Source organism: Sebastes umbrosus, chromosome 2, assembly GCF_015220745.1.
Source record: "Sebastes umbrosus isolate fSebUmb1 chromosome 2, fSebUmb1.pri, whole genome shotgun sequence".
NCBI classification, from domain to species: domain Eukaryota; kingdom Metazoa; phylum Chordata; class Actinopteri; order Perciformes; family Sebastidae; genus Sebastes; species Sebastes umbrosus.
In genome coordinates this window covers 10,336,780-10,351,634 of record NC_051270.1, presented here as the reverse complement: position 1 = coordinate 10,351,634, position 14,855 = coordinate 10,336,780, and the positions used below count along the sequence as shown (strand labels likewise).

Below are 14,855 nucleotides of genomic sequence, written 5' to 3'. Positions count from 1 at the left end.
GGCTCGGGTGAAGTCATCGCGCTGCCAGAGAGACACCGCTGCTGTTAAATGAATTTGAATGGGCGAGCCGTGAGGGGTGCATGGCAGGGGGCTGCAGAAGCCAGCCCGCAGCAGAATTTCCTTTTAGATTGGATTCAGACTTGGATTCTGATGAATGAAGACCCACCCAGAGGAATTCAGCCTTCACCCTCGGAGCTGGAAGCTCAGTACGCTGAACCTGGGCCCGCTGTGGTTTGGGCTTATTTCTGTGGACGTGTTTTGCAAGGTGTAGCACCGCAGCTTATTGATTGTTTTCATGATACTTTAGACCACCAAAGTGATGTTGCTTTAACCTGCAGGCAAGAAAACCTCAGTGTTTATTTGATAATGATGTGGAACACTGAGTAAAGCAGAAGCAAAAGTTTGTTCTTGTTTCTTGATGAATGACCAAAAGTTTTAATCAGATTGATATATTTCAATTTGCTGTTTGATTAATGGTCTCAGCTCTGGTATGTCAGAGTTAGGGACATCCTCCCTCCAGCCTGCTATTGTTTGTCTGTCTGTGAACGGTGCACAATAGCAGGGAAAGGAAGAGGAGAGATTTGGGGGGAGGTTTGGAAAGCAGCCTGCTGTATTGATTGTGTATGGGTTGTGAATGGGATCCTGTTGGAATCAATGCTCAAAGTAATTAAACGAAGGCACAGGCAATACGTTCGGCCAGCCATCTGCTCTACACCGACCTGGGTAACACTTCATTTTACAGGTCCGCAAATTTGGTGATAATTAGCAAGTAACCTATTTGAAATTTCTCTGGAATCACTGCCAAATTACCCCAATATCTACCTCAAAATGTATCGAAAATTACTATTATAAACATTATTTAATAATTATATTTCACTATTTCCCAATAGCTGGTAATTTATTTTATACATTTCCAGGAAAAGAATACAAAGTTAATTGATATTCTTTATTTCCACGATAAATAGATAATAATTAGCAAATAACCTTTTTGAAATTTGTTGAGTTTGGGCGATAATAAGGCCTGGCTCACTTTCAGCGTTCAAGGACATCCCAAAGGTGCTAGATGGGGTTGAGGTCGGAGCTCCTCCACACCAAACTGAGAAAATCATTTCTTTACGGAAATGGCTTTGTACATTATGGCATTGTCATGTTGAAACAGTGCCGTCTCCAAACTGTTGCACACAATTGTCTAAATTATTATTGTACTTTGTAGCATTAAGATTTGCCTTTATTGGAACTAAGAAGCCTGGCCCAAACTATGAAAAACAGCTCCAAACCAAAACCAATACTTTAAGCCATATACTGTACCTGCAGCAGCACATTGGCTAAACTCTTTTTGAATATGTATGTCTTTCTTTTCAGGACGGAGGCTGCGAGGGAAAGCGTTCTACAACGTCAACGGGAAGGTCTACTGTGAGGAGGATTTCCTGGTGAGTCACGTGTGTGTTCAGTGATTATTGATTTTGTTCTGTGATGAGTAGATCAGCTGGTTTCGCCGTATCATCTTCGCCTCATGGTGTGCTGGCAGAGGGCCGGGGCGGAGCAGAAAGCCAAGGATTAGGATCTCAGGCTACATTCTGCAGCCCTCCAGAGGAAACGGACATGGCAGCTATAATTAGGAGTTTAGCACCACCCCTCCAATTCACACTAATTTCCCCCAAATTTCCCCAAGGAGCTCAATTACCCCACGAGCTGCTCCTCGGCACTTACAATTAAGAGCGGGAGGACGACAGCTGTAGCTCTCAGGCTCCTGGTCCATCTGCTTCAGGTTAACAGGGCAGACGCCGGGCTGGCTCTCACGATGCCTTCATGTTCAGTCGGAAATATCGTAATGAGTTTAATGTAGATGAACTCAAAGATGCTGATTGTGCAAATGAAAGAATGACATTTCTGATCATTATGTATAGCTGTATGTGATGCTGTTTTTAAGACCAAAGACATTTGAATCTAATGTGACACAGATTGATTTCCAAACATGGAGGAAGGAGCTTACAAAAGGTTCCTGTAACATAAATGTTGAAAGCAGCTTTGTGATCCAAACGACCTCACACAAAGCATGGCCTCATCTGCTGTCAGTTCTTCCTGTTTATAGGCAGCTTCCCCTTAAAGTTCAACCTGTTGATCTGTTGGGGAAATACTCAAATTCCTGTTTTGCTCTTTACAATCACGGCCTCTCAGTGATAAACTGATGCTGGAGGTCAGATGATGGGATGAGACTAATCTTCTTCCGCCTCCCTAATACAGCTAAGACTCGCCTAGTCTGATCCGTCACCCCGGGGGCGTCTCGAGGGTGGGGGGGTTAGGGGGTGGTGGCAGATGGTAGATCTGGAGAGTGGAGATGTCAGGGCAGGGGGCAGCCTGCCCATCACCACCTCCCACCTCCACCTGGTAGCCTCTACCAGCCCCCCGCCCCCGAGTCATCAGGTCACGACCCTGAGGGGGTTGTGAGATGCAGATGGTCATTATCTTCCTGCGCTCTGGGTTTAAGGGAAAGGTCCTACTGATGTGACGCGGGGTGTTTTGTTTCCTGTAACACACAAAAGGACCCCAGTTGGTCCAGCGGAGATGCTCACTGGCCAACAAACTCATGGCAATTCCCAAATGTGAACGGATTTAACTGTATGAATATGATGCAGAAAAACAGCATTAAAATAAAGATGAAAACAGGTTAGGCGCAACAGGTCACAGCTGCTTGATGAACATGTCAGCTGAGAGACAAAAGGATCCTGAAAGAAATTCCTGTCATGTTCATTTAAAGAGCGCAGCAGCACCCTCTATAGATGAGTCCTGGACTGAAACAAGTTCATGCATCAGGTGTGAAGCTGTTCTACTGATTGCATAGCCGGGCAGAATATTCTCCAAAATTCACTCCTAAAGATAATAAGTCCTGTGTTTTCTTCTCTTTCAGTACTCTGGTTTCCAGCAGACGGCTGACAAGTGTTTCGTGTGTGGTCACCTCATCATGGAGATGGTAAGAGCCTTTATCGGACAGAACAATTAAAGCAAAGAGTGAACAGATGTATGGTATTTTAAAACTTTCCCATCTTCTTGAGGCATTATTGTGTTTAGGGTAAGTAAAGAAACCTCAACTTGGTATATTAAACTTTTACATTTTTAGTTTCTCACAACATTGACTTGACACATGATATCACCTTCACTGTGTTTATGTTTTTAAACTGAGCTTAAAGAAACCTCTTTGATGGCATCTGATCTGTGTGTTACTGCATGAACTGCATGGCCTCACTCCCGAAGTCTTACCGTTATCTGGTGTGTTTTTCTGTTTGTGTGTGTGTGTCTAGATCCTCCAGGCGTTGGGCAAGTCCTACCATCCTGGCTGTTTCCGCTGCGTGGTGTGTAAAGAGGGTCTCGATGGTGTGCCTTTCACCGTGGACGTTGAGAACAACATCTACTGTGTCAAAGACTACCACACGTAAGGAGATCAGCTCTCTGCTCTGCACACTGGTGAAATGTGATTACTGCGTGACGGAATATGGTTTGACATTTGCAAACGAGCTGTTCAGCACGGAAAGGAACATTTTGAAATAACAGTTTGTCACCAAATGTATGGTTACTATTACGGCTGCACGATATTGGAAAAATTGACATTTTGTAAATTTTGTACATTTCATAGTTAAATGCATCAATCTGGTGCACTTTGAGAGCTAAATTAAGAGGCTCTGTGCTCTTGTAAACAATTTTGTACTATAGTAAACAATAAAATCATAAACACGTTGGTTGTATGGATATGAATAGTAAAGCATGGTAAACGAGACGGGGTCCGTGTTTTAAGACGGGTCGGGTGGGTTGCCAACATCGCTGCAGACCTCTGATGCACTGAGGACAGTCCGCCCGGTAAGAGGCGAGGGGTGCTGTAAAGCTCACGGCCAGAGCCGCGAGCCACCTTCACCCCGGGCCTTTCTGAGCCAAACTAGAGCCGGTGGCTGCGCACTGCCACGGGGGAAATGTGCCCGGCAAGGGCCAGCCAGCGTTGGGTAGAGGTCCCACGAGGGGATCCTCCCACACCGAGCGTCCGTCCCTAACCCGCCGAGTTGAATCCCTCAGGCAGACCGCGCAAACCCCACTCGTTGAGAAGTTCATTATGAAAACTGTGGCGGACTTACCTAGACTGTTGCATAATTAATGGGACACTCTGGATTATTCTTGGAAAGAGAGAACTTTTTCCTTTTGCATCAAATAGCAAAATAGTTACAGATAATAAGATGTCAATTGATTTCCACCACACATTGACTGAGTCTGTATTGTTATCTCATCCATGACAGGGTTTTTGCTCCCAAGTGTGCCTCCTGCAACCAGCCCATCCTCCCAGCCCAGGTAAGGAGCTCATCTAATGCATATCGGTTCGAACATATCTAACATATCTGTAAGTCTCCAAGAGATATTCTGTTGAACTGTGAGACAAATGTGCATCAGGTCTTAGATTATCTTGCTTTCTATTCACGTGTCACGTAGGAAATAAAGCAAACAGCAGCGATGTAATCACAAGATAAAAACAGTCCCAAACTTTCTCCTTCTGCTTGTCGTAAAGCCATGTGTATTTATTTGGAGCAGCTCTGGTGTACCGTTCTATACGGAGAGAGTGGAGGAGGTTGTGCATGTGTGTGTTGCTTTAGGACACGTTGCAGCTGCAGAGATCAGACCTGAGACCTGCTGGTTATTGGACCATCACTTTAATGAGACACCAGACTGATGTAATGTGAAGGTCTGACTGTTGTGTTTGTCCCACCAGGGCTCCGAGGAAACCATCCGGGTCGTTTCTATGGACAAGGACTACCACGTGGAGTGTTACCACTGCGAGGTGAGACGCTCACACACACACACATACAGGGTATGAGTAAGAGCAGTCTACCATGCATTTGATTTGACTAGAGTCATTTCAGCATTGCTATGTGTGAATCAACTTTTTCAGGCTGTTGTGAAACACACAGATCACACTGTTGAGCCACACACACCTGATCGTGCATTCATGTGCACATCTACTCATACCCGCAGACACAATGAACCTGGGTAAGGGCTGCAAATAGTGGTACAAGACTAGACTGGAGCGTGAATCACTACTGCAGTCTCCTGTTGAATGAATGAGACACACACACACACACACACACACACACACACACACAGACGGATACCAACCCAAGGTTACAGCTCAACATTGTGACTCATTGACGAAGCACATTCCTGCGTCGAGCTCTGAACTCAGCTGGGGACTTGTTGCTCAAACCAGACTTGTGAAATCATCCTGCCGCCACTCAGCTCCGTCAGATGGTTTGCAGTTCAAGTGTGACGGAACGGTTAAGTGAAACGAATGAAACATTTCACCCCGCAGTGATTCAGCTTTTTATTTCAGAATTGAAAACACTGAATTGAGCAACAATTCTACTGTCATGAGCAGGATAAGACTGACTGGTTTCTCTGAATAACTTCATAGAAATGGATCAGATCATTATGTAAGCAGCGGGTAATGATTCAGCCGAGTTGTGGAGAGGGGGGGGGCTTGTGGACAGAGGAAGAGTAAAGTCCAAAGCTCGATCATCCAGGAGATTGTAAATTCAAAAGTTTTTTCAGATTCTCTAACAAATGAGGTGCCTTCAAGATTTATTTTTCTTCAGTATTTTTCAACTAGATGCAACAATACCAAGCACAAGATGTGGTGAGATTCACACACGCGTCAGTGCAAATTCATGTATAATACATGAAGTTTCAGTTGCTTATCCAGGTCTGAGTCACGACCGCAGCTGAGTGGTGGAGGGGGGGGTTTATGTAATTCTCTCCAGCATGTTCAGGGCCTCCCCCCCGGGGTCTCGTTCCTGTCTGATGTGCACAGAATTCCTCCGCAGGTTCAATGTTCAATGTATTTATTATTAAATGCATGAAATCTGCCAACACAGACATTTCAAGGAAATGCACAAAAAATACACAAGACAAGACAGGGACCCGTCGGGGTGGAGCATTAAATCAGTCCGTCCTGCACCTCATTGAACCCTCACTCGCTACCAAGACCCAACTACTCACTCTCAATAAAATTGTTAATTAAGCAGACGTAAGCTTAAAGGAATAGTTCAGTGTTTTGGGAAGTGTGTTTAAGGGCTCCAACCAACGATATTTTCATTGTTGATTAATCTGAAGATGATTTTCTCGATTAATCGATTAGTTATTTGGTCTATAAAATGTCAGAAAATGGTGAAAAATGTAGATCAGTGTTTCCCAAAGCCCAAGATGTCGTCCTCAAATGTCTTGTTTTGTCCACAACTCAAAAATATTCAGTTTACTGACATAGAGGAGTAAAGAAACCTGAAAATATTCACATTTAAGAAGCTGCAAGCTGCAGAATCTTGATCTTGAATTTTGCATGATCAAAGCACACACACACACATCTGGGTTTAGTTACTGATTGTCTTCGTGGTGTGTTCATGTCTCTCTCAGGACTGTGGTCTCCAGCTAAATGACGAAGAGGGCCACCGCTGTTATCCACTGGAAGGCCACCTGCTCTGCCACGGTTGCCACATCCACCGGCTCCAGACGCAGGTCCCTGCCCACCTGCCCCCCAGCTACCCCCTCCACGTCACCGAGCTGTGAGGAGGAGGAGGGCGGGCAGCAACCGAGCCCTGCCTCCCAGGTGATCCGAGACACCAGCAGCGGGTAAAAAAAAAAAAAGGCCTGCACCCCCTCCAGCAGTTCCAGGGAAGCCTCTGTGTGGCCATCTGAGCTACGGCCCCCGTCCTCAACTGGACGGTCAGGCCGTGGACTAACACACTCAGTGCAGCTCCCACCACAAGCCCTGCTGTCACATGACAGGGCTGGGAAAAAAAAGGGTCCCCCCTCCTCCTCCATCTGTGGTCCTTTCCTCCCCCTCTTCCCCTTGGGTGCTCAACCCCCGAAAGCCAACACGCCGGCTCACCCAGAGGCCCCCGGTGACGTCACACAGCCTGACCCCTGCACATTCATCAAAGAGAGGGTTTTTTGGATCAGAGGAGAGGACGCAGACTCATCTTTCTTCTCTTGCTTCCCTCTCTCTTTTTCCCTCTCTGACTGAAGCGGTTCACCGCCGCGTATTCTGCAGTGCTGTCACGTCTGCCGCTGATGTCGGCGTCGGGGAAGCCAGGGAACAAGCCGCTACATTCCAGTGCCGGCCGGACAGGACAGACCCCAGGGTGGGCATGCCGTGCCTTCAGAGCAGGCTCTCTCCGTGCAGTTCTAACACTGATATGGAGTCCTGCTAAAGGCTATGCAAAGGACACCCAGCATCGCGACACAGGGCTGTGAGAAAAGACTATTAACTCATCGCTCGCCACCCCGAAATAACAGATGCACCGTAGCACCACGAGCCCAGAGGACCGACTGACATTCCACTTAGAAGTCTTAGACGAGACCTCGAGGGATTCACAAGCAGTGTCTTAATTAATGATTATATTATGACAGAAAAAAAGAAAATTTTAGATGCACATAGAATGTCTTTTTATATATGAATATATATTTTGCAGATGTTTTCCACATAAGATCGTAGACGTAGATTCTCATTTTTTGTTGTTGCTGCGCTCGCGATAGATTCAGAGGTGAAACTGTCACGCAGTCTGATAGATTTTGGGTCTGTTGTATCATTTCTCCTCCGGGACACGGAGCCTATTCACGTTTGTCACAGATCTACTGGTTTTGTAGGAGCACACCTGACTCAAATAGTATTTTCCTTCAATTATTTTTTTCCCACTTTGAGCACCAAATGTTCAGTTCCTAAATCACATTTTTGGCAACAAATATGTTCCTTTTACACTGCATATCCCCTCTCTACTGACTCTAGACAGTTATAACACACACTAATAGACATTTCTGCATACCTTAAATTCCCCTGTATTTGGTTAGACCTGACGCAGATCTTGATCTCTCTGTTTATTTGTATAACAACTGATGCCAACACTCTCTGTGTTTTAAACATACACGCTGACTTGGTTTGTCTCTCCAGAACATCAGCAGTAATTGAAGTTCTACTAGATGTAATGCCTTGTAATTTTCATTCCCACAAAATGTAACAATGCATTTTCGTACCTTATCTTTAGAGTTTTCAGACTTACAGACCGTCTGTCAAGGGTGACACTTTATTTCCCCATGTTATCACACAGAGCTCTAAGATTAAGGTTTAAGACTTAATCTTAAAATCTCCGAGTTTAGCTAGAATTAGGTCTTTAAATGCTGAGATTTAGGCCCTGTGGTGGAACACTAAAAGACACTCGGTGCTTATCACAGAAACCAAATGTGGCTCTGTGGTTTAGACTATGAGAAAGTATTTTAGAAACTCTGATTGGAGAAGATTTGGCCAAACATCTAGTCAGTGCTAGTAGTTGTGTGACGAATAGACAACCTGTTGTGTGCACAAGACGCCTCATCAGAGGGATCAAGATCTGGACTGTAAATCATTTCATCAATCGTCAACTTAAACCTATTCCTTATTTATACTTATATTAGGGCTGCACCTAACGGTTATTTTCATTGACGATTAATCTGTTGATTATTTTCTCAATTAATCGATTAGTTGTTTGGTCTATAAAATGTCAGAAAATGGTGAAAAATGTCTTCCCATAGCCGAAGAGGACGTCCTCAAATGTCTTGTTTTGTCCACAACTTAAAGATATTCAGTTTACTGTCACAGGAGTAAAGAAACCAGAAAATATTCACACTTAAGAAGCTGGAATCAAAGAATTTAGACTTTTTCTTCTTAAAAAATTACTCAAACCGATTAATCAGTTATCAAAATAGTTGGCGATCAATTTAACAGTTGACAACTAATCGATTAATCATTGCAGCTCTATATTATACATATCATTTCTCTTGCTGAAACACTGTTTATAAGCATTTATTGATGAAACGTATGTCATCTGGTGACTGTAAAGATTTTCTGAACACCCAGTAGCTACTTCCCCCAGAGAGGAGCCTGATTTCAGGGGTCTCGTGTCATTTGAAAGTAATTTTCCAACATCTGATACTGTCTAAATGTGGCATCTGGCCCATCTGGTACTCAAAGAGGAATTAACTGAATGATTTATTTGCAAATACCTTTTGCCGCAGGTGTGTTCGGGACACTGTTTCCTGGTATGTTTCCCAGACACTGTTTTTTTTTTGTCACATGAGCACTGAGAACACGGTGCGTTACTACGAGGAACCTCCTCTTGTCCGCATGCCTTAAGACAGAACAGGTGTGTTTGTGTGTCTCGCTCTGGTTTGAATTGCCACGCGGTCTGCTGTCGTGTTGTGGGAGGACGTCCCTGAAAACCCGGAGCTGCTGGTCTCACCCGGGTTTTTCGGGAGTTGCTTCCCTTGCTCGTTGTGTGCATGTGTGTGTGAGAGTGTGTGTGTATGCAAAACAAAAACACTTAAAACTCTGAACTATGGTGTTGCTGGAAAAAAAAATAGTCTCACCCCTCCCCACTTTGTTACTGTCATCAATGAGGTTTTTCAAAGTAAAAGTTTCATGTCAGAATTCAAGGTATTTTAGGGAACTCTGCGTCACTCTTGCACCGAGCAAAAATCTGAAGTATATAAACCCCAACAACCTGTGCTTATTTCAAATGTGAGCAAATTGTGTAAATGTCTTAAGTGTTCGCGTGTGTGTGTGTGTGTGTATGTGTGTGTACTAGTGGCCGGGCCATGGCACATGCACGTCACTGTTTGCAGGGCAGCGCAGCATCCAACACAACGACCTGCTCCGTCTGTTAGCGATGACTGCGTTTGTTCATCACATACCTTCGTCCAGATGTTTGTGTCTAATTCTTGGTGTTTGTTTGAACATCTGTCTAGCACCACATTGGTGGTGTGTTCCAGTAGCTGATATATATATATATATATATATATCATCCTCTGACTGTAGCAAACGCCACCCATCTGGTATTCAAACTAGAGTAAAAACAGTCACCAACTATTATATGCAAACACTGGCTCTCGTTCATACTGTATTACTGTACACGCAGGTCTGAATAAATACTACTGAATGTGTCAGAAACAGAGACTGAAGCAGAGACTGAAGGTCACCACAGGCAGGAAGTGCTTTCTAATGTAACCTGATGTAATGAGATTCGTTCGAATGTAATAATGATTAGTGTTGTATATTTGTAAAAGCAGAAAAGAAAAGGACTGCATATGTGAGACATTCCCTTTGACATTTGATTAACTTCAATTTTGTATTAAGGGATCTGGTCAAGTAATGTGTGCTATACTTGAAGAATGAGGCATTTTTTTTAACTGCACAGTATCAACCCCCCGAGGAAAGCGTAACAAGATCAGACTGTACCCCCTTTAAAGATGTCTTAATTCACCCTTTTTAAAAGTACTACTTCAGTTTCTATTGCATAGCACACAGCTAGTTACCCTGTACATAAAGAGGCTAGTTTTTTTTAATTTTATTTTTCTGTCAAAAATCACTTGGAAAGAGAAGACGTCTTCTTCTTCTCTTACTGGTAGTTCCAACAAGCACATCTGTCACACATCTTTTTGTATCGCTAAGTGTTTTGATTACCTAGATGGTTCATAAAAAAAGGAAACTAGATCTATTTATCTAAACATGGAAAAAAGTCTAAAGTTATTTAATGTATTAAAAATCGGGACGTATCATTTAACTGTAGATGACATAATCTGCTTTTTCAATAAAGTGGTTTTGTAGCTAACTGCAAAAAAAATGTCTGTTGTTTCTCTCTTTTATTTTGCTGTTTGTAGGTATTTTTTCGCATGTTTAGTAAATCAACAGATACACATAATTACACCCAGTTACATAATACTGCTGACATGAAAGAGAAGCAGTTTGCATCCCATACATCCAGACATACATTTATAATTGTTTTTTATATTTTGGGAGTCTCTGGCACTCGACATTAAATGAACACCCTAAAACTCATGTTTACGTTCATTTATATGCAGAAATTGAACTATATATAGAACGACAATAACAATGTATCCTAGTTTTACTAAAATTGTCAGATGTTACTACGGATTATAATACTGAATTAAATTTGTCCAAAAATATTGCTGTTTTTAAAAATGTCTGTAGCCTATATGTTTGCATTCAGACATATAAATCAAATATCTTTAAACAGTCTTTGAGGACAGAATGCAGTAAAATTACAGCTGCGTGATTCATAACAGCATAGACACACATCACAGATATGTACAGTAGTTATGACAACATCAGGCCAGAAATGCATTGGATATGTGTTTTCTCCAGGGCTGTTATATTAGTCTTTTACATTTGCTTTGGCTCAATTTTCACAACGGAAATTCACTTCGCAAAATGCTTATTACTTACTCTCATGCCTGTCTGTACGCTAAATATGAAGCTGCAAACACTAACTAGGCTAATTCTCATCAAAACAGAGTAAGCAGTTGTTTACAGTTCTTCACATCTTTACAAATAGCAATGAGAAAAAAAAGTGCAATTTATTTAGAAGTCTGCGCTACTGTAAATCTAGAGACTGAAGTCTTTACACAACAGTGAATCCTATATTCATGCAGGGCAAAATGATGATTGTGATACTACTTCACTGCATCAGTTTATTTTGTTCTCTTCTTCTGTATGTAATTCTACAGTAATCTAAAATACAGTACGCTACAGTAATAATGTAAATGTGTATGTATATTAAACACAATCTATAGAGCTGCAACAGACATTTGATGCATTGCAACATTTGAACACTAATGAAAAGACATTTCTTTTGTCTGTTTTTTCCTTTCCGATGCTGCTATTCATTTGAAATGAACGGCAGTGGTGGTGAAATAATTAGGATTGTTGTTATGTATTCAGTGATCTGTACAGTAGTAGTAATAAGAATTGTAAGTCGTGGTGCATTGAGAGTTTTACACATTGAAACTGAGCCAAAGCATCCATCCATCCATCCATCTTCAACCGCTTATCCGGGTATCCAAAGCAATCATAAAATAATGTCAAAGTCTAGGGGTATGGACGGGAACAACATGTGGAGACGAGTCAAGAACGGTTTGACCACATGTACAGTAAGTGGTTTTCCCACGGCCGGGCTGCTTTCTAAATGTTTGGGATGTAGATGAGACTCAGATGGAGATCTCATGCTGTTGTCCAGTCTTTCTACTGAACCTTATCTTTCTATTATGGTCATATCCGTCTCTTCTACTCTCTCTAATTGCACTCTTCTATTCCTCCGTCGCTCTTAATGTCTTCTGCAGACACGTGTCCCTATAATATGATCGTCCAGGGGTCACTGGATTATGGTTGGATCACTGTTTTCACTGTGCTCATTTAATATTGCTCGACTGTAATGTTGCTGCTTTAGAAAAATTGCAGTTAGACCAGTCAAGTCAAGTTTATTTATATAGCAGTTAATGTCTCAAAAGACTTCACAACAGCCACATTATGAAACAATGAATAAAACTGTTAATTAAAAACTCCCACAAAGCATCATTAACTACATAATGTGCTCAGGCCGATCGTGTCCACAGTTAGTAAAACACTGCTGTGTAATTACAGCCACGCACGCAACAGCATGTCATGTGGTTGACTCTCCCTCCTGGGACGCCATCCGGCACGCTGATGGTCAGATAATCTGAAGCCTGGAAGAAACATGACCATCAGAGACCTTTTATCCAGAAAAGTTTAAAAACTATAAAGGAAAATAGACAAAATAGCAACATGTATTTAAACACATGAGAAGACAGGGAGCAGCCAGCGTAAACACAGTCGCTGAGTCAGTTCCCTTGGTACCAACCCTTTTAGTAAACTGCTCCAACATTCCTGGAAATACCACACAGGCATGATGAACTGATAAACTGTAAGGATATCCGTGGAATTTTTTAAGCTTTTTAGTTACAAAACAAGCCCCAAGTCAACTATGAATGTATAAAGTTACTTTACATTTAGGAGACAAATATTGTCTTTTATTTTACATCATAAATCTGGTATTTGTGCTAACAAATCCCCTGATTTTGAGATGCAGAAATGGTCAGAATGAGTGAATATTTTTGAAGAAACCTTCAGATTTGTGCAACTGTAACTTAATTTTCAGTATTAAAGTTGTCTCCTTTAAACGGCTCTTTGTTTTCCAACTTGAGTAAAGCTGTTGCACCCCTGTGGTGCTGTATTGTTATTAACATTTAGGCTAATTGGAGCATAAACTAGTTTGTTTACCAGATTTCTCCTCCTAATGTCAGACATAAAAGTGTGAATCTTCTTCCGAACCCTTAAACTACATAGATCACATCCCTACAACATGTCATCACATCATGTTCAGGGTTGATAGAGAAGCTCCGTCGACTTTTAATAATTGAGATTTTCTTGATTGCATCTCCATTAGATAGGATACCTTTGGTCGTTATGTAACTAAGTTAATTCAGATCTCATTGTTTTATCATCACTGAGGAGGCATACAGTAAAACAACAACCATTTTAATTGACACATACATTACATAGATGAAATTTGACCTCTGCATTTAATCCATCCTAAGCAGTTAGGAGCAGTGGGCTGCTGTAAAGCGCCCGGGGAGCAACTTGGGGTTCAGTGTCTCGCTCAAGGACACTTCGACATGCGGAAAGGAGGAGCCGGGGATCGAAGCCAGGGATCAAACTGCCAACCTTGTGATTAATGGATGACCAGCGCTACCCCCTGAGCCACAACCTCCCCTCCCCTTTTGACTTGAAATGAGTAAATAACAGCAAGAAAAGAAGCAGGTGGAAAACTTCAGACCCACCTGGCGGACGTGTGTCTTGGTTTCTAGGCTTGGTAGGCCTAATGAACTCCGGTGGCTTTAATCCTCAGGTAGATTCTACAGTAGGTCAACAGTGAAAAGACCTAAGGAGCAATGAAGAAAAACATTTACTGTTTTTAACTCGTGCCAGCATTTCCACAGTGGTGTTGGATACAAACCACCTATGGGCTTGTCTGTAGGATTTTTGAATTTTTTTGCACACCCCAACACACCAAGGTGTAAACCAGATGGAAACTACCACGGCCGGAGGCTGAAGCCAATGCTGAGGTACCCCAAGGTGCAATACCATCGATGGCCACTAGATGCTGGCTCCAACTGACAGATACAGAGAAACATTAAGCTTTCATTTGCAGTTGAGTTTCCGTCCACTTTTCATTCTCTTATTAACTCTGTTTTAGTCTCCACTATCTCCCACAAAGCGTCAGTACTTGTAGCTGTATTAAAAATGTACTCGGGGCCGGTGTTATCCACAGTCAGTAAAACACTGCTGTATAATTACACCCATGCACGCAAACTTGTAGCGTGTCATGATGTTGTTGACTCTCCCTCCTGGGGACGCAGCCCGGCTCTCTGATGGTTTACAGAAGCACTGTTGATATAAGACATATTATTAATAGCAGCTTTAAAAGTCATTTAATGATGCCCCTGTGTGAGGTTGGCAGTAAAGATACAGGAACATGACACAAGCGGTGCTGCTGTCATCTCTCTCTCTCTGGAGATCCTGCAGGTGAGTGGGTGGGTTTCAGGAGAAGTGGAAGTCACATTTCTACAGCTAAATTACTGCTGCATGGCTCGATTCAATCCCTGAGTGAGTAAGAAATCAAGTCACCCTCTATTTTCAGTTACGGGAAATATGTTTCAGAGACTCACGGATGACTGTAGGCCATATCTTTCAAAATGAAAGTGGAAATAAGGGAAGAGGACCGTCACAGTTCCTGCACCTGCACTGAGGATAAAACTTGAAAATTCAAAACTGCACACCCCCTTCACTCTTTGAGTCTCCAGTTTCAATTACAGTAGGCCCAACTGAATTTATAAGCTACTGATACACAGATGGAGATACATTTTGTGTGGGCGTACATAAAAGCGGTCTGCCCTCTGACTGAGCTCCCCTGTTAGCTAAA

At 42.6% G+C, this 14,855-nt stretch overlaps 1 protein-coding gene across 1 annotated transcript in view; it reads left to right on the top strand.

Moving 5' to 3' along the window:
- LOC119479882 (WT1 interacting protein) overlaps window positions 1–7,949 on the top strand; it is a 28,319-nt gene extending 20,370 nt beyond the window's left edge. Inside the window, exons 3-8 of the mRNA XM_037755860.1 lie at window positions 1,363–1,430; window positions 2,909–2,971; window positions 3,300–3,430; window positions 4,281–4,332; window positions 4,748–4,816; window positions 6,442–7,949. Of these exons, the coding sequence (XP_037611788.1) occupies window positions 1,363–1,430; window positions 2,909–2,971; window positions 3,300–3,430; window positions 4,281–4,332; window positions 4,748–4,816; window positions 6,442–6,594 (536 nt within the window). The 3' untranslated portion in view covers window positions 6,595–7,949. The remainder of the gene's footprint in view (window positions 1–1,362; window positions 1,431–2,908; window positions 2,972–3,299; window positions 3,431–4,280; window positions 4,333–4,747; window positions 4,817–6,441) is intronic.
- The last annotated feature ends 6,906 nt before the right edge of the window (window positions 7,950–14,855 follow it).